This window comes from Pelecanus crispus, chromosome 2 (genome assembly GCF_030463565.1).
Source record: "Pelecanus crispus isolate bPelCri1 chromosome 2, bPelCri1.pri, whole genome shotgun sequence".
Lineage (NCBI taxonomy): Eukaryota > Metazoa > Chordata > Aves > Pelecaniformes > Pelecanidae > Pelecanus > Pelecanus crispus.
The window spans coordinates 101,605,564-101,627,763 of NC_134644.1; the positions used below are offsets into that span (position 1 = coordinate 101,605,564).

General features: G+C 43.9%; 1 protein-coding gene across 1 annotated transcript in view; it reads right to left on the minus strand.

Annotated features, from left to right (window-relative positions):
* The window catches only part of EPB41L4B (erythrocyte membrane protein band 4.1 like 4B), a 179,951-nt gene that overhangs the window by 64,688 nt on the left and 93,063 nt on the right, over positions 1-22,200 (minus strand). Inside the window, exons 16-17 of the mRNA XM_075705285.1 lie at positions 8,156-8,337; positions 2,431-2,546 (exon numbers count right to left, since the gene is read on the minus strand). Coding sequence (XP_075561400.1) covers positions 2,431-2,546; positions 8,156-8,337 — 298 coding nt within the window. The remainder of the gene's footprint in view (positions 1-2,430; positions 2,547-8,155; positions 8,338-22,200) is intronic.

A 22,200-nucleotide genomic window follows, 5' to 3' on the forward strand; every position in this document is an offset into this window, starting at 1 on the left:
AGCAACAACTAAACCATCAGGGTGTTATCAGCATTCTTCTCATACTAAATCCAAAACACAGCACTATGCCTGCTGCTAGGAAGAAAATTAACTCTATCCCAGCCGAAACCAGGACAACATGGTAACTGGTGTTCATGGTATTGCTGCCCAGCTCTTAAACTCTATGACTGCCAGGAGAGGGTTTTCATTAGACAGCCCATGTCTCTAGCCTTGCCTTCTGCTGTGCTTCTGCCAGAAACTGAAGCATTTAGCAGCTCTTGGTGGTCACTGCAAGACTTTTCCATCAGCTAAACCTTGACTGATGGAAGTCTCACCACAGCAGACGCAGGCTGCTTTTACTGTGCCACTGCATTTATTGTGAAGTACTGACTGGCTGTGATACTGGCTTCTGCTAATTAGTCCTTACATAAATAATCCAACTGACTGTGGACAAGATTCTAGAGCTGTCAGGACAAGCCAAAGAAAACCATTTATTACAGAAGAGCTGAGTTCTCCCTCTACGGATTTTCAGAGAAGAAAGAAGAGCGAGATGATCAGAGGTCAGGCTTTGCCAGGCAGAACTTGCAGGGATTCTATTGGGACTACTTGTACAGTATGGGGGAATACAGGACCAAAGTGTTCTAAGCTTTCATTTAAAGAAAGAAAAAAGACCATAAATACACTCATTTTGAGATCACCATTGAGATCTCAAGGGTACCACTGAGATCATCTGTTCGGATCTTTTGCACAATACAGGCCAGCCTGGTTTATCCACTTGTGTGCTGTGGTCAATGTGGAGAGAGTCCTCTCAATTCTGCAGTTTAGCCCTTTATATATGCCAAACTGAGCTGCCAATAAGCATAACAGTGTAGGACCGTGCTTTAAAGCATGTTTTGGACATTGCACCTAAGTGAATGTTCTCAGCTGGGGTTAAGACAGAGTATCAGTAATTACATCTGAACTACAGTGCTCCTCTCACAAGACCTGTCTATTCACTGGCTGAATCTGTGAGATGGAGAATTTTCCTTTGGCAAGCTATGTCAATGCTTAATTAGCTTTGCCTATAAAAAACTGTAGTTATTACCAGTTAAGAATATTTCTAGAAGAAGGACTTGAGAAATGTCCATGGGAAAAAGATGACTTCTTTTCGATTTCACCCCAGTTTGTCTACTTTATGATTTAACTTTTTATCCCCGCTCAAACCAACCAGTCAGACAAAACGACAGGTCCTCACAGCTGATAACCAAATAGATTTAGGAAAAAGTCTAAAATATTTTACCCTCATTTGTTAATTCAAAAGTCTTGACATAGGCCACTGCCTCATGACCACATTCCTAAAGGCATAAGGACTACAGTCCTTAGCTGAACTACACCACCACCCCATGACACACTCTGAGCATGGTTCTTCAAGCAGATCTTCATGACAGAAAATCCAGTGCATTATGGGTTAACTTTAGTTAACTAGAATATTGAAAACAAAAATTCCAAGATTTCATTTTTCATTAGAAACACCTGACTCACTGATTTTCAGCCTTGACTTCCATTTCCTGGATTCCTTATCCAGAAAAAAGGAAGATTATGCTATATAGACATACAGCCCCTTTGTGCTTGTACTTTTGATACACTTTTCCATCTCCCCTTTGATTTCAATTTCCCTAACACTTGTTGAAATATTATCAATAACAAAAGGCTGTCTGTAAAACCAAGGTAAAGTAGTTGAGTTCTCCCTTGAATAGACAGAAAACTCTCAAAACACCAAGTTTCTTTTAACAGGTCTGTATAGTCACTGGAGGCCCAGACCCACCTCATTTGAAGCCAGTGGCAACGCTCTCATTGACTTCACTGGGTTCAGCTCAGGACTGATGTGGTTGCAAACCAGACCTCCAGATCTCTGTGGCTGTATCCAGACTCAGCTCAAGGCACCCCACAGCACAGGCACAGTGGATTTTGCCTCACGTGGATACGAGGAGCCACTGACCTGGTGGCTTCTGATCTCTGGCAGAAACAGTGGGATGTGGCTGTTTTGCCACGCCTGCAAAAACTCACTCATAAAACACCCACTAGCATCGGATGCCAGGGGGGGTTTAAGGCATAACACAGAATCCTCATGTAGAAAAACAAGATTTTTTTTTTTTAATCACTTAAAGTGCTGTTATTTTTTTACAGCTCTGGGCTGCCTAGATGACTAACTCTTCACAACTAAACTGAAACTACATCACAACATTGTTGCAGCAGCTTCTGAAATTTTAAAAGGCAAAGTTAAAGGAAATGCTAAATCTAAAAGCCAAACTCCAGTCCCACAAGGAGATGGTGAGAGGTGATTAAAAAGCAAGCCAGCTGCAGATGAATGTTGATTTGAATTGGAGCTGAAAAAGCAGCAGCTTTTGAATATGAAGTGACAAAGGGGCTCTCTGGCATATATATGTAAAAATATATATGTATATGCTATACCTTGTTCATGCTGACGTGCAGGGCTGGCCATGGTCCAACTACCTTCACACTCTCCGTTTCTATTTTCTTCAGATGAGAAGTTTCATCATAAAGAAGGGGAAGTCCTGAGCTCAGTTCTAAAAGATGCCCAAAAGAAAGAAAGAAAAAAACACAGTATGAAGGGAGGCTACAGAATAATCACAGAGCAAGACACTCAACTACATTTGAAGAGACAGCGGTCAGCCCACCATCTTCCCCGTAAGACCACGTACAATGTTTCATCATTAAGACTGTTGGGTCATTTTTCCTTTTTCTATTTAGAAAACAATTCCTCCCCCTCCTTCTTCTCTCCCATCCCTACATTTCAGCAGGGCTTTTGCCAGCTTTGGGCTAGATACTTCTCCCCTTACACTCCCCTCCTGTCCCAATATATTCTAAAACTCAGTTGACACCAGAGGGATTATTTATGCAGCCAAGGTGCCACTCTCAGAACATGTGATGTGTAAAGAGATCAGAGTGTAGCTTTTGGCTTCTCTCAGACATCTTTATTTATATGCCAGCCTCCTTAAGACTGTTGTCAGGAATTTGCTGTGCTTTGTCAACAAAAATTTTGAGCAAACCACCGACACAGAAAGACAAGGGAAAATATTTTTTGAGACAGCTCTGAAAGGTCTCTGCCAACATCTTGGGGATGGTGTGGCATATATATGTGTATTTGCAAGTCGTCGGAGAAAAATGAGCTTCATCATGTGATGATTTAACAAATCCGTGTGTCCTCCTGTATTGCCATGGATTGCCATGGATTCCAGGTAATAACAGTTGGGAACAATCCGGTAATCTCTGGAGTCTGATTCAAAGCCCACTGAAATCAATAAAAACCTTGCACTGACTGCAGTTTTGTTTGGATCAGGTTCTTAAGCTGTCCTAAGAATATTAAATATTACTCACTCAAGATCTAATTCTATAGCTGTTTAAATATACATTAAGGGCTTTGCTGACTAGAGACAAACTGCTAAAACCAGCCTACAGGGATATAAGCAAAAAGCTGTTTTTGGCTTTGGTGAAACATTATCAAACCCTGAGTTAATAATGTCCTAGAAGGGGTTACAATATCAGCATTGACCTCCCCTTGGTGGCCTCTCATCACAAGTTGGTGATGCCAGAGTTCAGCATTTCTCACATCATAGCTGCTTCCATGGATGTGAGACTGTGAAACTGCCCGATGATACCTGGGAATAAATTACCACAGCCGTAAGATAAGACATGATGATGGTTGGTTTTTTTTTTTTTTTTTGAAGAAACACAGTGATTCTATTTTCCTGTCGAGAAAGAACATAGAGGGGAAAAAGTGTCTTACTTAAATTATTCAAGTTTGCTATGATTTAAAACTGACTTTTAAGCTGTTTTTTCGTTTAAACAGAGAGCTCTGGAAAACAAGCTAGCCAGTTTAGCCTTGTAACTCAGCCTTGAAAACAGGTTAAAAAAAAAGGCAAAAAATTTAAATCCTACAAAAGGCATACATTTCCTGAGTCAGCATTGGCAAAACCAGGCCCTCATTTCAAGAAAGGATCTGGCAGCACTGTGGTTTTTCAAAGCACTGTTTTCAGCCTGAAACTTAGTCTGTATTACACCATTCTCTGCTCAGGGTTACACAAGGACTTCTGTAGCAAGCAGTTCAGGAATAAAGGATGTCCTTTTTTAAGTGATAACCTGCAAGCTCAGCCCAGGTTTGAAGAGGCAAGCTGAGCTCCCTCTTCTCATTCATCATTTTCCATCATAAAAGTTCTGCGAGGTACATCACATACTTGTTGGTAATTGCTTTCGGTGATAGCCCCAGCTGCTGCCAGTGGATCTGCTCATGTGCACCTGGTAACCCATGCACGACATTGCCACGCCAATTAGGTTTAGCAAGCAGTTCCCCCTCTCTGTGCAGCGCTGGCGCCGTAAGGCTAGCTGCCGTTGGATACAGCGGTCCCTGGGACTGGGATTCTGTGAATACACTGCGGGAAGATCTGCTGCATAAAAAGATATGATCTGTGTACCTTAGCTTTGAGGTGAAGGGCAGCATTGCAAATACAATAATCAGGCTGAATGCAGGAAATCATCTACTGAACTGCCTTCATAAACACACACGTCAGATTTGTTTCACCGGATTTCACTTCTTCCAGTCATTGAAGTAGACAAATTACTTGGAATGTGAAAAATCAGGCAGGTCTGGCCCGGGTTTGTTTTCTGTAACAAAATCCCAGGCCATGTGTTTGCTGAGAAACATGCACCAGTATGTAAAGGGAACCTTGGTTGGACATACTGTTGTTTCCCTCTCTCCTGCCCATGTCCTGTGAATTGCGCTGGAATTCAGGCATTTATCAGACTAGGTGTAAGTGGAGGAAAGGCAGACACTTTCTCCCTCTCTTGACCTGATGCTGGGTGCATATGGGCGGGTCACTCCACGTTCCACTTCAGATGAATTTAAAACCACCTCAGAGCTCAGAGGTGAGTCCAGTCCACAGGAACTGGAATAAGTCACAAAACACCCATGGTCGCTTGGAAAAACACGAGGTCGCTGAACTGAAGTGCTGGTGTGCACAGCCTCACCTCTGTCAGCCTCACGGGGAAGCTTCCACTAGGATAGCATATTCACCCCATGAGACCTTTTGACTCTCCAGGCATTTCCACTTGAGATATTTTGGTCACAAGCATGCCCTTCCCCGACAGTGTCCCCAGGCTAGTGACCACTTACTTCCTAGAAACACTTCCCAGCAGTGGCCTTTCCACATGGCCTGGAGCCAGACGTCAGTCCCCCGTGTCCCCATGTTCCTGACCGCTGACGGTGTCCCCTCCCTGCCTGACTCTTCTTGCCCCACGCACTCTGCCATGTGTGCCATCCTAGATATCCCACTGACAGCCAGCATGCTCCTAACCGTTTCGGCACATACACTACGAGCCTTTTCCACAGGCTCTCTACAAGACGGCTTTCTCAGCTGAAATAGCCTGAGCGGCGTTTAAAAAGGATCCATGAAAAACCAAAACAAACCCACTGAGCACCAGCCCTGAAAAGGCACCCAGACCTGTCACCCCAAGCTGCAAGGGAGTAACTTTGACTCGGCATTTTAAGGGAAGCGGTCCTATCTATACCATGACTGCTCTCCTATCTATACCGTCACCGCTCTAATGGTGTAAACAACAGCCTGAGCGTGCCAGCTCTAACGCAGCATGCCTGTGTTCAGATGAGCCAGCTCACGGAGCGGCACACGGGATGCAAAACTGCCTGAGCAGCTCAGCTGGATGCAGCCAGTGTGCCCGCACTGCAGCCTCCCCTCACAGGTGCCCCTGCCCCTTTCTGCTCCCTTAAAGAAAGCGGGAATTGGCATTTGGCGCTACTGGCGTTAGGCCATGTCAGGAACCAGCACCGATTCCCTTTTCTCTTACCAAAGAGCTAGCATGAACCAGCTGTAAGCAGACAAAATGAAGAGAGAGGTAAATCTATCTCCAGGAATAGGTGCTACGTGCACGTCTCGGCTGTTGAAGTCCCCTTCAGAGCATCGCAGCTGCCGGCCAGGCCGGGGAGGCTGTGCCCCCCGACTGGTGCGGGGTTTTGGGGAGAGAGCTCACCCTCCCCATGCCCGGGGTGACGACGCAGCCTCCTGGGCCCCACATTTCATCTCGCAGGTAACACTCACTGGGCACAAACAGAACTGCTCCTCATGTTTGCCCTTACGCTTTTCTAAGCTTCTTCTAAGCTTATTTCACCAGCGAGGAGGAGTAGGAAAGCAGTGCAGCCTAAGAGGAGACACAGACCTGGAATAAACACCCCGTGCTACGTTTTTTGCTGTTGTTTCTTTAATCACCTTCTGCTCTATGGGTGGGCCCGGCTCGGCAAGGCCCATGGCAGGGCTGTGGGGAGCTGGAGACCGGCCCTGCTGTGGTGCCTCTGGGGCAGGGTTGGAGCCCCGGGGGGCTGACATGGGGCCCTGGGCCATGGGCAGGATTGGGGGAGCACCCAGGATGGGGACAGGGGCAGTGGGGCTTGCAGCGCCCTCAGGGCCGGGACGCTCAGCAGCAGCATAGCTGGCTCTGACTGAATTTCCTGGCATGCTTCAACTCTAATTTGGGAAAGAAAAATACGGGCTGGCACAGCCCCCAGAAAGGTCACCGCCTCCTGCCGCACCAGGCTGACAGCCCGGGCGAAGGCTTTCCAGCTCAGCCTCGCCAGCGCTCAGCTGCTGCAAATGGCGGCCCTGCAAAAAGGCCAGCCGAGGCCTAGCAGCTGCACGGCCAGGGCGAGCCGCCCAGCAGTCTCCCGGCCGGCGCCGGTCGCTGCAGACCATGGCCAAGATGCCGATACCCGTCGTCGGCATGGGAGGGCCCAGCGGCCGGCCCCGGGGCCTCTGTGGTAAGGGCTGGGCATGGCGCAATGGGAGGCCGCGCTGGCGTTGCGCCATGCCCAGCCCCGCACTCTTCGCAGCATGGAGGAGCGCAGTGCGTCTGGAGGTTGCTCCTAAGGGTGTAGCTTCGTTGAAAGCCCCAGCAAGCAATTCGTATTGCTGCTTAGGACTCCTTCCCGAAACGCCTACGATGCCTTGCGTTTTATTTCTTGAGCTGCCCTCCTAAAAACCCTTATCGCCCTCTCCCTGGGAAAGAAAGATCAAAGAAAATGTTTCTGGGTTTCTGAAGCGAAGTCTGATTAAAGTGCTTGTGCAGGTAGATGCCTGTGCGTTACTGCTGGTTTGGGGCAGCCTACAAAGGCACCCAGCACCACCCATTACAAGATCCTGGTTTCAGGAATTTGAAGGTTGTCAGATTAACTGCCCAGGCTGAAAGTTTCCATAATGGGCAACTATCTTCAGGGTGATTTACAGTTATAAAGGCAAAAACTGGGCAAAAGAAGAACTTTCCGTCCCCTTGAGGCAAGGAAAATAATAAATCATACCTTGTTTTGCCCATCTTCTGAAATTCTTACACAGTTTCAGCATCTCACACACTGCAGAGTGCAGAGATTATAAATCTGGAGAGTAAGAAGTAGGATTGCTCAACGGCAGGGACGTTTCTCTTCCAGTTCCTGTGTAAACCTACGAACATTTGGCCAAGCTATGTACCCTTAAAAAAGCCTGTACACGTTCAGCAGCAGAGGCTTACACCCAAACTCCCCAAGGTTGCATCAGGAACAGATAGGCTTCTCTCCTCTTTGCTTTCTACAAGCCAAGACTTCCTCCAGGGAGCAAGCAAGCATACTCCAGTTGTGGCTGAGCAGGAATTGTTCCCATTACCGAAACTAAGAGCAAGATGCTGTTTGTCCAGTGCTCCAAAATCTCTGCTGTTTGTGCCCAGACATGAAAGTGAGAGTCAGATCCAAATAACGAGGGCTGAAGGCCAGCTGGGCAGAGCAGTAAAAGACAATGGCAGACGAGGATAGGTTTGTGAAACTATACAAATACATAGTAACAATCACAAAATAGCCTGTGCCAAGTGGCTAGAGACTCAGTATCTGTGACTAATTGGGTATTTGTTCAGCTATGGAACACCAATCTAACACCAAATCCCACAACCCCGTAGAAAAGCCAGGAAATTGCGAATCTTGTCTCATTTGCACATACGACAAAGCTAGCAAATAATAACAGGAAGCATGTTCTTCAAGGTGAAAAACTGAAACGCGTGTTGTTTTCCTTTCCTTTGCCTCCTTGCCAGAGACAAATCAGAAAGCAGCACAGTTACTGAAATGGCATTCACTGCAGTGAACCGCACTTACTGTTTGGGTTTGGAACTCCAGAAACAATGTCTTTGCTGTCGGGAGCAAGGGCGCCATAATTTGCGTGGTGGTGGTGATGACGGTGGTGGTGGTGGTGCCTTGCAGGCATTTTTGTGGTATATGGTGCTCCACCATTCTCCTCAATGTTGAACTGATGCAGATCAGTGTTGTTCAAGGGATAACTACAAAATAAATTCAGATCAAGTTAGAGAGGTAAGCAGCAGGACAAATTGTACTTTTGGAGGGACAGGGTGCAAACTTTCTTGGGAAAAAAATGCATAGCTTTTTTGTGAGTAAAATTTTTAACAAGTTATATCCCAAATCTTTACAGTTTTCTGTTAACAGGAGACTCATAAGGTGAGGAAAAAGGATGCCTCTGCTTGTTTGGCATGACTTTAATATCAGAATTATTTTTGATTTTACACACTACACAATCTCTGCTAGACTCTTACGCCGAGTCAAATTCTGACTGACTTATGGAATAGGATTCTCAAAACCACCAAAATTTGCAACTTCACCTGGAAAAAATGGAGAAAGATCCCATTGGAAAGAAAAGGTTTTACAGGTAACAACATACAAAATAGCATTTGGTCAAAAAGGAATCATATCTGTGCTGGTAAACTAACTGGGTTTTTTTTGCATATGTTTAGTTAGGAGATTAATTGTCAGTCTACAATACACGGAGAAATGGAGACACGTTGAAATTTTAATTCATCATCTCTAACTCAGAGATGTCAAATGACTTTGTTGATTTTCTTCAATAGTTTTAACAGATGCTGTTTTGGTTTATTGTTTGACATGACAATGAATTTCTAGAAATGATATTTTGTCTCCATGCCAGCAACCAAAAAAGACTGAGATAACTCTGCATAGATACTGCAAATGACTTGAATGTGCTTTCCTCAGAGGAGTGCTTAAGGTCTTTATAAGGTTTTAACTTATTCTATAGTATTGCATTAGACAGTAGTTCCAGTAACCCAATTCATTCCAAGAAAAGATGAATCCCCTGCCCATTTGAAAAATGCTTAAGAAATTATATCTTCAGCTGCATGGGGTTTCAGTTTGCTTTTATTACTAACAGCAGCTGAAAAACTGACAATATGGAATAAAGACAAACAAAATAATTAAAGGAACAATGAATAAATTATACCTAGCTACTTGCTACATATGTTCTCTGCAGATTACTTACTGATTCAAAGCAAAATTAACCAGTCATCTGCAAATAAACACATCTGTATCATTTCTAAAGATATGCTGAAGCATGCAACTCGGTACATCATTAATAACCACTGTCTTCTTAGTAACAACTTCTGACAACATGAGGTTTCTGACTGGGTAGTAATTGAATAACACTTTTATGCTGGTTACTTTTTGAAAGCAGGAGGTGGGGAGGGGAACGTTTTGTATATTAATCTTGGCAGGTTCCCAGCGTGTAGCAACAACTGCCAATAAAGGCACTTCTGATGCCTTATTTGCCTTAAGGAAACAATGCAAATAGAGGGCTGATCCACAGGGGACAGCTTTGGTGAGCTCAGATAATCCAGGACCGGTCTGTCTTTTGAAACTGCTCTATATCTTCACTGTTATAATCAAATCAAGCAGGTGCCTACTGGGGGAAAATGGTACAGGCTAATGAGATTGCACACTAATTGTAACAGCTCTCCTGCACTCTCCCTTCAAGCACCTTGGACTGAAGTGACATTTATGTGAGAGAAGAGCTGGTTTTGTTCACACAGTTAAAACGCTTATTGGAAATAAGATCAGTTTTGGGCTGGAGCCTCAACACATCCTTTTTTTCAGTCTATGATTGGATTTTTTTTCAAGACACAAAACGCCACGTGCTTGGGAGTTGCTTTCATTTCACCCGCTGGCAGGCTGGTTTAGCAGATTTTCAACTGGTCTTTTCAAAATGAATGAGATCATACCAAATCCTTACATTGACTCCTCATCTTGCTATGGGCATGAGGTAGCTTCCATGCTAAAATGGGAATGAGCTGAGCAACTGAATGAGCCCAGACCCCTCTGGCATGAGGTCAAACATGCACCAAATTCTCTAGATGTACTTCTTGACTGTCCAGAGAGGAGTGCTCACACCATGTAAAACACAGGGAGACCATGACTTCAAAGAAGGAAAGAGCCAGGCTAGCCCAGCTGATGTTCAGGTGTGCACTGAAGTTCTTGAGGACAGCAAGTCACAAAGCTCCAGTCAGGATGTCAATACCCAGGCAGCGCACTCCGATGTGAAATCCCACGTTGAAACTGCTGGCCCATTTAAAAGGCTGCGGTCATCTGCACTCTTCCAGGGCTGCCAGCAACTAACAGATATTGAGGCAAACTCATCTCAGTGGTCAGTAAACTCTTGCGCTTCTCATGGATATGGGGTTGGGCTGAGGAAGACTTTTGCACCCATACCCTCACTACTAGGCTGATGAGTTACTGAACAATCGTAAACAATGGGGCTTGCAGCAACCCCAGAGCCAGTCTACTAGAAGAGCTGACAGTGCCCAAACAAAAATGTCATGAGTAGACCAAACCCCTTTTCTGTGTACTCTCTACTATATAATTTAGGGGCACACTGGACATCTTAGTGCAGTTTCTACAAGGTGGCATCATTATTATCATACATCACATCTGTTTTTCACTTATTTTTCTGTTCTTCCACCATCTTAAATCTAAAGACTTGAGACTTTTCCGCTCAGCGCATCTCTTTGTCATTAACTTTTCTTTCTATTGCTTGCTTCTATCTAGGTTACCTGAATAGATAATGTGCTCGTGCACCCTTCCCAACTGATTGACGCAAATAAAGCACTACTTGCAATGAACCAACTTTCTGACCATATCCTAAGCCCTCCGTGTTTTCATACTTGCTCCCCAGACATCAAGTAATGCTCTCAGCCTATGTGCACACATGGACAGGTATCAGTTTTCATCCTTTCTCTTGTATTTGTCTTCTGGCCCTCCTAGTATACCAACATTACACCTGCATTTTACCTTTTAATAGTCAATTGGCTGTCCTGCAGGTTTCCTCTTTTTCCTCTGTTATTTACCTGTGTAGTTTTCTCAACAAGCTCCACCTGTTTTCTATACAACCAACTCCTGTTCTTTAAGGAAAATACAGCAGGGCTCTACAGGCTATTCTGTAAAGGAAGAAAACATTTCTTCTGTGTCCCTCCCTCAGGCAAAGCACTCCTGAGGATTCAGTTACCGGAGGCTGTACCTTCAAAAAAGGCACTCAAAGTTCACAAGACACTTGGTACTGCCTTTAGCCTCAAACTCACATAATTACTTTCTTCTGACCAAAAAGGCAGCATATTGAGGAACAGGGCAAATAACATGCATCTTCTGATTACTTTTTCCATTTTTTAAATTGTATTTACATTACTAGTCCTCTATTCCAATTTTATACTCCTCATCCTTTGCTTTAAAAGCTATTTTCACTTGACATTTTTACATCTCATGTGCTCCAGCCATCTGCTGTCTTACCAAACCATGCCTCCAGTGTACAACTCGCACATACAACAGTGTTAGGGGATCACAGAAAAACGGGGAACAGAAAGGCATTTGAAAGACTGAATTATCCACCTCTCCCCTCAAAACCAAACTAAGTAGGCCTATGCTACCCCAACTGATCGGCTGAACTGAATCTTCAACACCTTCAGTAGCAGACTCCATGACTCCTTGTGCAATCGATCTCAGTGTCTCAACATGCCTACACTTACTTTCTTTGTTTATCCTGTCTCCTTCAATACAATTTAAGCCTGCTATTTCCTCTCCCATCCATCACAGACACAGTGAACAGGTTATTTCTTGCTACAGAAACCTGTGTTTTTGAAAATGGATCTTCACACCTCCCTGCAGAGTCTGAAGAGCTCTGAATTTTTCAGTTGTCCCTCGCAGGTCATGCATTTCCTGCAGCTCTGATAGGTCTTGCCATCCCCATCTGCCCAGTCCCCCTCTGCTCTGCCTCTGACATTTGGTGCTCAGAACTGGGCACCCCATTCCGGTTGAGGCCTTCCAAATGCATTGCAAAGAGGAGGGGTTGCTTTCCATGTCCTATGGGATCTACTCCTGTTTATACACTGGAACATGACATTTGCTTTTTTCCTAAATAGCCTGGGGTTGTTGACTCATGTTCAACTTCTGATCCTCAAGAACACCAGCTCCTTTCCTAAACTGTCCAGGTTTCCACCCCCCACAACCAGATGTGAAGCAGGTTATTCCTACCTAACGTAGTACAAACACACTATCATTCCTCCTGAGCTGCATCCTAAACTTTCTCATGTGCTAAGATCATAACCCATTCAGGACTTTTCTCTCATCCATGACAGGCCTGGTGTGAGAGAACTTCCCATTTTGGTGTAACCTGTGAGTGACAAGAGATTTTTTTTAGAAAGTAATCGTCTTTCTGTGCCATCCTCATTCTCCTGTAGAACATAACCGTGTAGACCTGCACAAACATCTTTCATCTGTGTCCCAAAGCAGGCTTACTCCTGCACTGTGTCTGCGTCCCCTTCTTCCACACTCTTCTTGTAGGCATCTATCTCCCACCTGTCTGAAGTTACACTTGGAGAGCAAACGGTGGAGCTTTCTTCTCTCCCCTCCTTGGGGAGGCTGGTGGGGCAATAGCAGAAAGCAGGCTCAAACTATCGTGCCTCTAGGATGAATCATAGAATGATAGAAAAACGGGGAACAGAAAGGTATTTGAAAGACTGAATTATCCACCTCTCCCCTCCAAACCGAACTAAGCAGGCCTATGCTACCCCAACTGATGACTCTGCATTGAGTTTAGACCCTCCCTGCTATAGCTGAACAGTGGTTTAAAAAAATACCAGGCTTCTAGGTCTGGTTGTGATAAATAACCTTCAACAATTACCACACCCACCTCTATTCTTTGCTTTGAACACTGCTTCTGCACCAAACCACTGCAATTTTATAATATTTAAAAATCCTCAAACTTTACACAAACATCTCCACAACCCCTCTCAATCCTCCCCCATCTGCAGCTCAGAGCAAGCCTGACGATGATTTGTGCAGCTTTCAGCAGCTCAAATCCACACTGCAGGCTTTGTGCTGAATGTGTTGGGAGGCTCCCCCAACCACTTCACTCCCTAATAGGAGACATTTCACCCATCGCCATATTGTAACAATACCTTTGGCAACATCGAAATGGGCTTCAGATGTTCTCCCAAATGGCAGTCGGTGGAACTGTTAAAGTGTATGTTAACATGTATGTGTATTAATGCATGTGCATGGAGGAGAGACTCTCAGCAGTCTAACGAAAGCAGCCAATGTGCACGAAGCTTCAGTGTGGCAGACGAGGGGATGAGACTTAACAGCTGTGTTAAGCCACACATTCAGTTTTTGGGCTTAGTCTCTCCCTTTGGAAACGAACAAAAAAAAGACTTTGGGTTTATTCCCTGCCCATGCTTCAAAAGAAGTTAAAAACCCCCCAAACTCAACCGAATTTTCAGCCAAACTTGCTTTAATTATGTTTAGAATCTCACACACCCCTTCTGTTACTAGAGCATGTAAAGTGGCACAGAAAGCCTAGGAATTTTGCCTACTCTGGAAATTTCCCTGTAGGGAGGAATGAAGAGGAAATGGGGGGATAGGAAGAAGGTGATGTTCTGTGTCAGTATCAATTAATGGCCAGAATGATTGGATTGATGAGAAAGACATTGAGAAGACCCAGTGTTATACAAGAAGGGAACACAGACAACGGCAGAAGGACTGCTTATAAAAGAGAGAGGATGAAGTTTCATTTTTGCAGCCAAGGACTGGGACATATAAAAGCAACAAGTGTTCCTAAGTAACGGAGGATTGGGATCACTAAAACCAAACCTATGTTCTTGTTTTCTCTTGCACCACGTAACCAAGACCTCTTTGCTGGCCAGAACTGGCTTCCTAAACTGTGAGAAGTATAACTGAAGCTGCCAGTGCTGTTACACTTCCATGCTCAGCCCTGACACCACCAGATGACAGGAGAGCTGGCCCATTTGCTTGCTTTAGGGAAGGCCTGGGAAGATGTGTTGCAGATTCCTCTCCCCGCTGCCAGGGATGATCGGCAGTCCCCATCCATTCCTAGGAACGCCTCAGAAAGCAGAGCGGGCAGCCAGCAGCCTTCTCCCAGCCAGACAAGCCAGTCTCGGAAGGAAGGAGAAAATGGTGATGGGGAAGTGGGTGTTCAGAAATGGTGATAGGAGTGGGGAGAATTTATCCTGTAGGAGATGAAACTAAATGCAGCAGCTTCCTGCATTACAAGATGCTGAACTAAGTTTTGAAGCAGGACTAATCTGGAATTCTCCACAAGAAGAACAAAGCCTGCAGCAAAGCATGTTCTAATAAAATACCAAGAAACAAATCTCAACTCGACAAAGCCACTGCCCTCACAGATTTCACCTTATCTACATAAAGATCATTAAAAAAACACTGCCTTGCAAAACTGTCATGCAAAATATGCCCACTGGGGAACGAAACTTGCTTTTCTTCATTTACAAATGGTTTTAATTAATCATAACGATAGCTAATGATATTTAATCACCTCTCAAAAAAAAATCATTGTCCCAGATGTCCTTGCAGATGAGAAGAACTCTGAAAAGCAGACACAAAATTTTCTAAGACAGATGAAATCCTCCCCCAAGTCAGTGCTGCCTTCCCCTATCAGTCACAGGCAGACAATGTGTGCCTGGCCTTGGGAAATAAAACAACTTGGGGTGGCTAATCCAAGCAGGCTAACTCAGGTTAAAATAGGAGCAAAATTGAGCAAGGAACTTAGGCCTCCAAGAGTCTGCAGCTGATCTCGGGTTGCTAACCACACTATAGCCTTTTCCACCACTTAACCCACTAAATAACTCAGGTCCTCCAAGCTAAGCACATCCCTATGTCTCTCTCCCTTCCTCAGTTACCACAGACCTGCCAAAGCGTGCAGACAGAGAAGCAGGCAGAGGCCTGAGGCTTAGCTAACAGAGGAGAACATGAGAAACCATGGGATGTGACAGAAGAAGTTGCTGGACATAACAGATGAAAGCATCATCAGCTAACAAATATTACAGAACGTGCCCTGAAGGACTGCTGGATTTCACAGGTAGTTAAGGGAGAGCTACATGAGAAACGGCCAAACATCACAGAGCACCGAAGGGGAGTATCAGGGACTTTTTGGTGAGAACAACCTTGCAAGACCAGCACTGCTTAGGAAACAATATCAGTAATACCACATCAGGTCCAAGCTACCTAGGTAGCCTTGGGAAATTTGAGTATGGACTTAGCAACACTGGGAGCAATGCGTGGAAAAAAGCAGGGGTAATGAGAGGAGACAAGGGAAGCGGGAGAATCCATGTGCATCACGGAAAAACAAGCATGGGAAAATGGAGAGGAGGAGGAGAAAAGGGACCAGCCACATGTAAGCAAGCTGCTGGTCAGTCTGCTTGGCAGGTCAAGCCCTGATCACTGCAGTCTAGGTCACCTCTTAACTGTGGTCCTACTTTTGGGGGGGGTGTATGCATCCAGGGTCGAGCTCTCTGTGCCGCCCCATGTTTGTGGGCTGCTGTTTGTGCTGGGTGCTGGTAAAGGCACTGCTCTTCACCTCTTTGCTCTGCATGGCTGGCTGAATGTGTGCTCTACATGTATTTACATCTCTGGAATACATGCTCAGCACCTCTACAGGCTGGGCTCAGAAACCAGGAACTACAGCAGCCTCACATCTAGCAGATTAGGAAGGTGAAATCACTTTAGCCTTAAAACCAGTCCACTGGATTTGGCTTCCCTTAACAATATGCTCCCATCTTACCAAATTTCCTTTCCGTCTCTGTCCCTAAAAAGCTGAAATTCCTTGAAAAAAACATGTTTTTAAAGAAAGTCATCAAACTGTAGAAGTTTCATGCTTCTAAATTACTCAGATTCTGAATGTTGCTAATGTCCTACAAAGAAATATGTGGTCTTCTGAATTTTCAGTAATTTGTCATAACTTTAAAGTCCAGCGTGAATGTACCTGACACCACTGCCACACAAATGACTTGTAAAAGTAACACAAAATCAATCACTCAGCACAGCAAGGGCTTTCTTATTTACAAACCTGCAACCTCTCCTACCTCTGTTCTCACTGCAACACTTGAGCAACTCCTCTGAGTTACAGCAAGAAACTGCTCATTTTATCTGAAAAGCAATTTTCAGACTTCTTTTTAAAGTCAGAAATTGAGAATGAGAGAGACACATTAAATACAACAATAGAAACTGAAAATGAATGATAACAAATGGAGCCCTCCTGGGCACAAAATTTTGATACTGAAGCAGTATCCAGTTTTACATTCAAGTTCCTTGAAGCCTTGCTTCAAATCAGCCTTGCTTATTGATTCAGTGAGCTCCAGGTGCTGAAGACACAGATGCTGAAGTCTCAATGCTCCCTTGCCTCTTTCATTCCTCTTCTCCATTCCCACAGTCTCTAGCAGGCTTCTTTGCTTTTTCTTTTCCAGTTCCTCCCATTGCATATTCCACTGTAAAACTCTGCTTCTCCTCAACCCTCTACTTGAGCTTTTTGTTTCCCTGGCCCATCTTTTTTCTCAGCTCTTCCTTCCTTCCTGTCTGACTCCTACACTCCTACTGATGAGAAAGACTCGGCTCCGGGACACCAAGATGCTGGCCCTGCTGCTGGCCAACAAGGCCTCAAAATTCAGGGGCTTGGCTCCTGCAGATGGAAAGGAACACAGCTACTTCATCATCTGTTTAGCTACTGAGTTCGTTGCTATGCCATTACACAATTTAGAGAGCACTGGAGATGTATTAATGTTTTGTAGTTCTACTTCTCCAAGGTTCTCAAAATTGCAGAAATTGGTAATGGCGGGTAAACCATTGCGATTATAATTCCAGCACAGATTGTTATGGGTTTAGTTTGTGTGTGTGTGTGAAATTATAAATAATTAGCTTCTAATCTGGAGTTTGAATTGTATTAGATCAGTACTTCCTACTGCTAATTAGGTATGCTACTTCTTTCATTTTCTTCAGGACGCAGGAAGTAAAAGATGTTTTTCATTGCCTCATTTAAAAAAAAAACAACCGTTTTTATAGTCTTTCAACATATGACATTGCTAAGCTAGAAACTACAGTTTTTCCAAACTGTTCCTATTTGAAACATCTGTTCTTGCTTAATTCAATACATCTTCATCCTTGATATGATCAGCTGCAGGTTTTACTGTTTGATAGTTTAAAGCTAAAGGTCATACTACAACAAGGAAAAGGAAAAGAAGACAAGGAAAAGGAAAAAAAGGAAAAAACAAGCACATTACAAACTTAGAAGATAAAAAGTACAAAACCCAATCAAAAGTGGAAATGTAATTGTGGTGGCAATTTGAAAACAGAGCCCTAGGGGCATTTCCAAAGGTCCTCCAATAGCCTTAGCTCAACATTTGTCTTATTTTTAAATTGGAAGATTCCTCAGTTCTCAGAAGATAAGATGACTAAGGCAGTCATCATTAATGCTTCTTCTGCCAGAGAGAAAATGAACTGGATTTCTTCTGAAAAGATACACGAAAGAGACCATAGAAGATAAGACACCGCCAAACCAAAAGGAGTGGTCCCACAGAGTCAAGAGAAAGGCATTGCTCCAGAAACACGAAACAAAGAAGTAATATTGGGTCTAAGATATCAGGCTGGTGGAACTTCCCATCTCCACCAATCTTCCCTCTGTGCCAAGTCTGCCAAGACTCTATCTGAAAAAAAAATCACCATCTTTAGGGAAGTTGGATGGGAGATACTGTATTTTTTTTAAACACGATCGTTTCCTGCAGTTCAAAATTGAAGGCTATTACATGCTGAAATTAAAAGCAATATACAAGTTATTACAGACATGTTTGCATTTTCTGTGTGGCCTACTAATACATGCAGTGGACAGTGCATGGAGAGGCTTGATTTGTGAACTTCACAACTAAATTCACATTACTGCTTGTGAAACCAACTGAAAATAAGTTGTTTTGCTTTAAAGGACAGTCATGAAACAGTCATTAGTAAGTAGCTGAGAGCAGCATTTAGTCTGCGGAAGTTTTATTACTGGAAGTGACTCATATCAAGGGAGGAACTCCAGCTGAATCAAGTTTTTATCTGTTTTTTGTGACGCAGTGGCAACAAAAGCAACAGTACATACACTCAGAAAGGAAGCCTATTTGGCCAGTCACTTCAATGTACAACAGCACTTGGAAAACAAGGGAAGCTGAACAAGGTCTTTATCATTATCACACAGTGCAATATTGCAATGCAAGAGACAGAGAGAAAGGTGTTGGTCTGTCCCTTTATTTTTTTTCTTTTCTACTTTGACTAGTGTTGCTTTTGTCCAAAAGCTGTATCTTTCTACGTGTCTGGTGCCTGCTGAGGAAGGAGGACTGATTTTTCTGCAGGTCCTTCAGCACTAAAACTTGGGAGCATGCCTAACAGCACTGTGTTTTTCCAAGCGTTTGCAGTTTGACTGTAAAGTAGGAAAAAGTATTTATTCTGAAATGGTTTGAAATCTCGATCTTCACACTGCAGCACAAGTTCGGTTAGGGTGCAGGGGCTTGACCAGCAGAGTGATAGTTCAAGCTGGCTCTCAAAGGAGATTCTTGGCTAGCACAGTCTTAACAAAAGAAGCTAGGGTCCCGGGGGATCAGTCCCTTTTCAAAGTACAACACACACAGTCTGAGATCAGTTTAAAAACCATACAGTTCCTATTTTATGTCCATTAATGCCAGCTAGTCTATAGCAGCTCTGGCTTGAACAGACTCTTTGGCTACCATTAGCAAGGCTGCAATGACAGCATTCCCCTACAAGTCTGCTTTTCTTGGTCCTCCTTTGCAAAGTGAGAGGAAAACCACTCATCATCAACAGTCTTTCCAGAGATCTGGTGTGTCAGGTTAGATGGATGTGCATTGAAACTTCTCTCCTTTGAGCTAAGTAGTAGTAGCCTGCCTGCTTGATACACAAACTGGAATAACTGGTGGAAAACCTCCTCTGAAAACAGACAACTGTGGCACTGAACTGTCTTCCTCTTCCCCCTCAGAGGGCTCCATCTAGCCAGCTTCGATGCCTGAGAAGCAATTTCAATTTTTTCCCTGTCTTAGACATTCCTTGCCAGCAGCTGAAGTTCCATTTTCAAAATTACTTGCAAGCTCTAACACACTTTCTCTTGCGGGCTGAAGAGACATCTTTTGCAACACTCATCCAGAAGGAAGGAAAAATGACATTTTACATCACAAGGCCATAATATATGCTTTGTTCCCATCTACAATGTGAGAAAGCAATCCTCATTTTTGTCAATTTGCACAAGGGTTCCCTGATAAAAGGGTCTGGAAGGACTTGTGGACTCTTTTCCTTAAGTGTGCAAACCCTCGACTGCCAGCTACGGAAATGCATTACAAAACCTGATGCCTTTGTTCACTTTGCCTGTGACTCCCATCAGCTACAGAAAAATAGCTGAAAATGAAAGTTTAAAGAAAAAAAGCCCACACTAAACCAATTTATCGAAAACGCCAACACTTTCAGTATTGTATTTCAGTATCATATTTCAGTATTCAATATTAGTCATTAGTTTGCATGCCAGGGCCTGGCTGGGGCTGAAGAGTGATGTATTTCAGCCCAAATTATAGATGTGGTATCACCAGCTTTTCGATTCCCCCACCAGTTCCTGGGGGAGAGGACGCAGGATTAGAGAGTTATTACAGGACAAACGTAACCCCCTTGCAAATCCGAACACACAGAGCTGGGGCAGACCTGGCTTCCAGCTTTATTAAACGCAGGAGGAAGGTATGCAGAGAGATGATCAGAAGATACCCTCAGCCAAGATGCACCAAGCAATTCTCCAGCGCGTAGAAGAATGCAGCCAATGACATGCCGGACTGCAGGTCAGTGTAATTTCTCAGATGCCTAGCACTGTACTCGCACACACTGCCCCCCGTCCCCCCAAGCTGACGCGAGGATAGCGTTTAGCACCTGTAATCAGATTACAGAAGAGTTTCTAAGTGTACGCTGGACTTGTAAAAAGCAGATTTTAAAGTCGGGGTGGGGAAAGTTTGCACACACAGTTCAACAGGTACCCCTGAGAACGTGCTTCATTTGGATTCAGAAGGTGGTACCTCCTTCAGGCAGTTTGCAAGGCTTTTTTTTAAACAACCTCCCTGTGTATTTAGAACACATTCAAAACGTGTTGATTCCTCTGTACCTAGAATCACTGTAACATCCTCTTTGGTAAAAATTGTGTGGCATTTCCTCATGAGGAACTCCTAGTGAAAACAATTCAACACAACGTATAAACACTCACATACCAGGGCTATCAAGTCCCTGTACTGAGTTTGTGCATCTATAAACTACCAGTGGCTTCCTGTGGCAGCATGAATCTGGGGTGTAGTACTGATTTACATTGCCAGAGCTTTCCCAATGTTTTATTTTTAAACAAAAGGTGCTACTACTTTTAACGGCCGAGTTAACCAAACATTTTCCACCTTTCTCCTCTCTCCCCGTTCCCCATGTAATTTGGTTTTCACCTGCAGTGTTTTGTGTTGTTTCAAACAAAAAACTGTATTTCTAACATCACAAGGCCTGTATTAGTCACTCGTTAAAAACAGTATTTTATAAGTAACAAGTGTGCTAATTTTAGGAAAAAAAACAATGTGCTTTTGAATTTAAAGCAACTTCTTTGTACTACCTAGTTGAGCGCAGGGGCACCTGATTCCGTTGTTGTTCAGGTGACGTAAGCTGTACGGGTCAGTCAGAGCAATGCCGGGCTCAGAGAGGAAATGGGTAGAAATGCTCCCTCTTCCCAACCGCATCCCAGCGCATTCGCTACAAGAAGCCAACTAAGACTAGAGCAAGGAAGGGCAGAGAAGTTGATCTCTTCTTACCTATCTGACCGCTCGGTGACTTTGCTGGTACAGATTTCTGCAGACAGCAAGGAGGATGTGGGATGAAAAAGTGAAAGGGGAGTGCAGAGCGTGTCAGCCGCTTTGCCAGAGCAGCAGAATGACAAGTGCTTCCCTCGAGGTGACACACACACACTGCGGAACACACGAGTCCTACCGGTTGTTCTTCGCCCGCGTGCAGACCTCCTGCACGAGGCATTTTAACACTTAAGGACTGGTTAGGCCTTGTGCCGCCTTTTCTTGCGATCTGCCAGGGAGATCCCTCATCCAGTACACCTTCAGCAATAAACCAAACCACAGATAACGACACATGATGACGAGGAACACTGACAACAAACCACACAGAAGCCAATGAAGTTATATGACAAGAACGATACTGTAGTATGAACATAGGTGTGTGAATCATGAAGCAACAACGCTCTACTTTAACATGCGTATTCAAAGAAAACTCCTCCAGAGGGCATTCAGAGCAGCAGCTAAATTAGGCTCTTGTTCCAATGGCTCCAACAAAGCTTCTCTTTCTTCCTTTCCCAAATAAAATGCTGCTGAAACAGAGGAAGACTAGCCTGGGGAAACTGAAGTCAGCCTCTGTGATTACCCACCTGAGGCTTACTCTGGCATTTTCACATTTTCTCAGCGCACAACTGCTTTATTGTTTTCCCCTCTCTACGGACTGCGCTGAAAACGTTGATTCAGCACGGCATTAGTGATTCCAGGGCAAAACAGGTACAAGTATAAGGTGTATTGTATCTATCCACGCTCCCCCCAAATCTTTCAAAAATAAATAATGCATCATAACCAGAATAAGAAGATTGAAAACTTTTATTTGTACTTAGCACATACAGGAAAGATCAAAACAAATATTAAAAGATAGCATTTGTAAACAAATATATTTCACAAACAGTTATACACTATCAAATTTGCTCTAAAAAAATTCATGGTTATAGCTGTTTATAAACATATATTTATCAAAATCAAGTTAAAAACTACTTAATTTTTAAAATATCCCAAATGAAGATTCATTCATTCCAACAACTTCAGAGAGACCACAGATGTAAGGCCTAATTAAAACAAATGCCCGAGTGAAGATGGCACTGTGATTTCCAGTTTTTAAAAAAATAAATCTGCAAGTGATCAAAATATCAGCCAAGCCTATTTAAAGACCTAGGT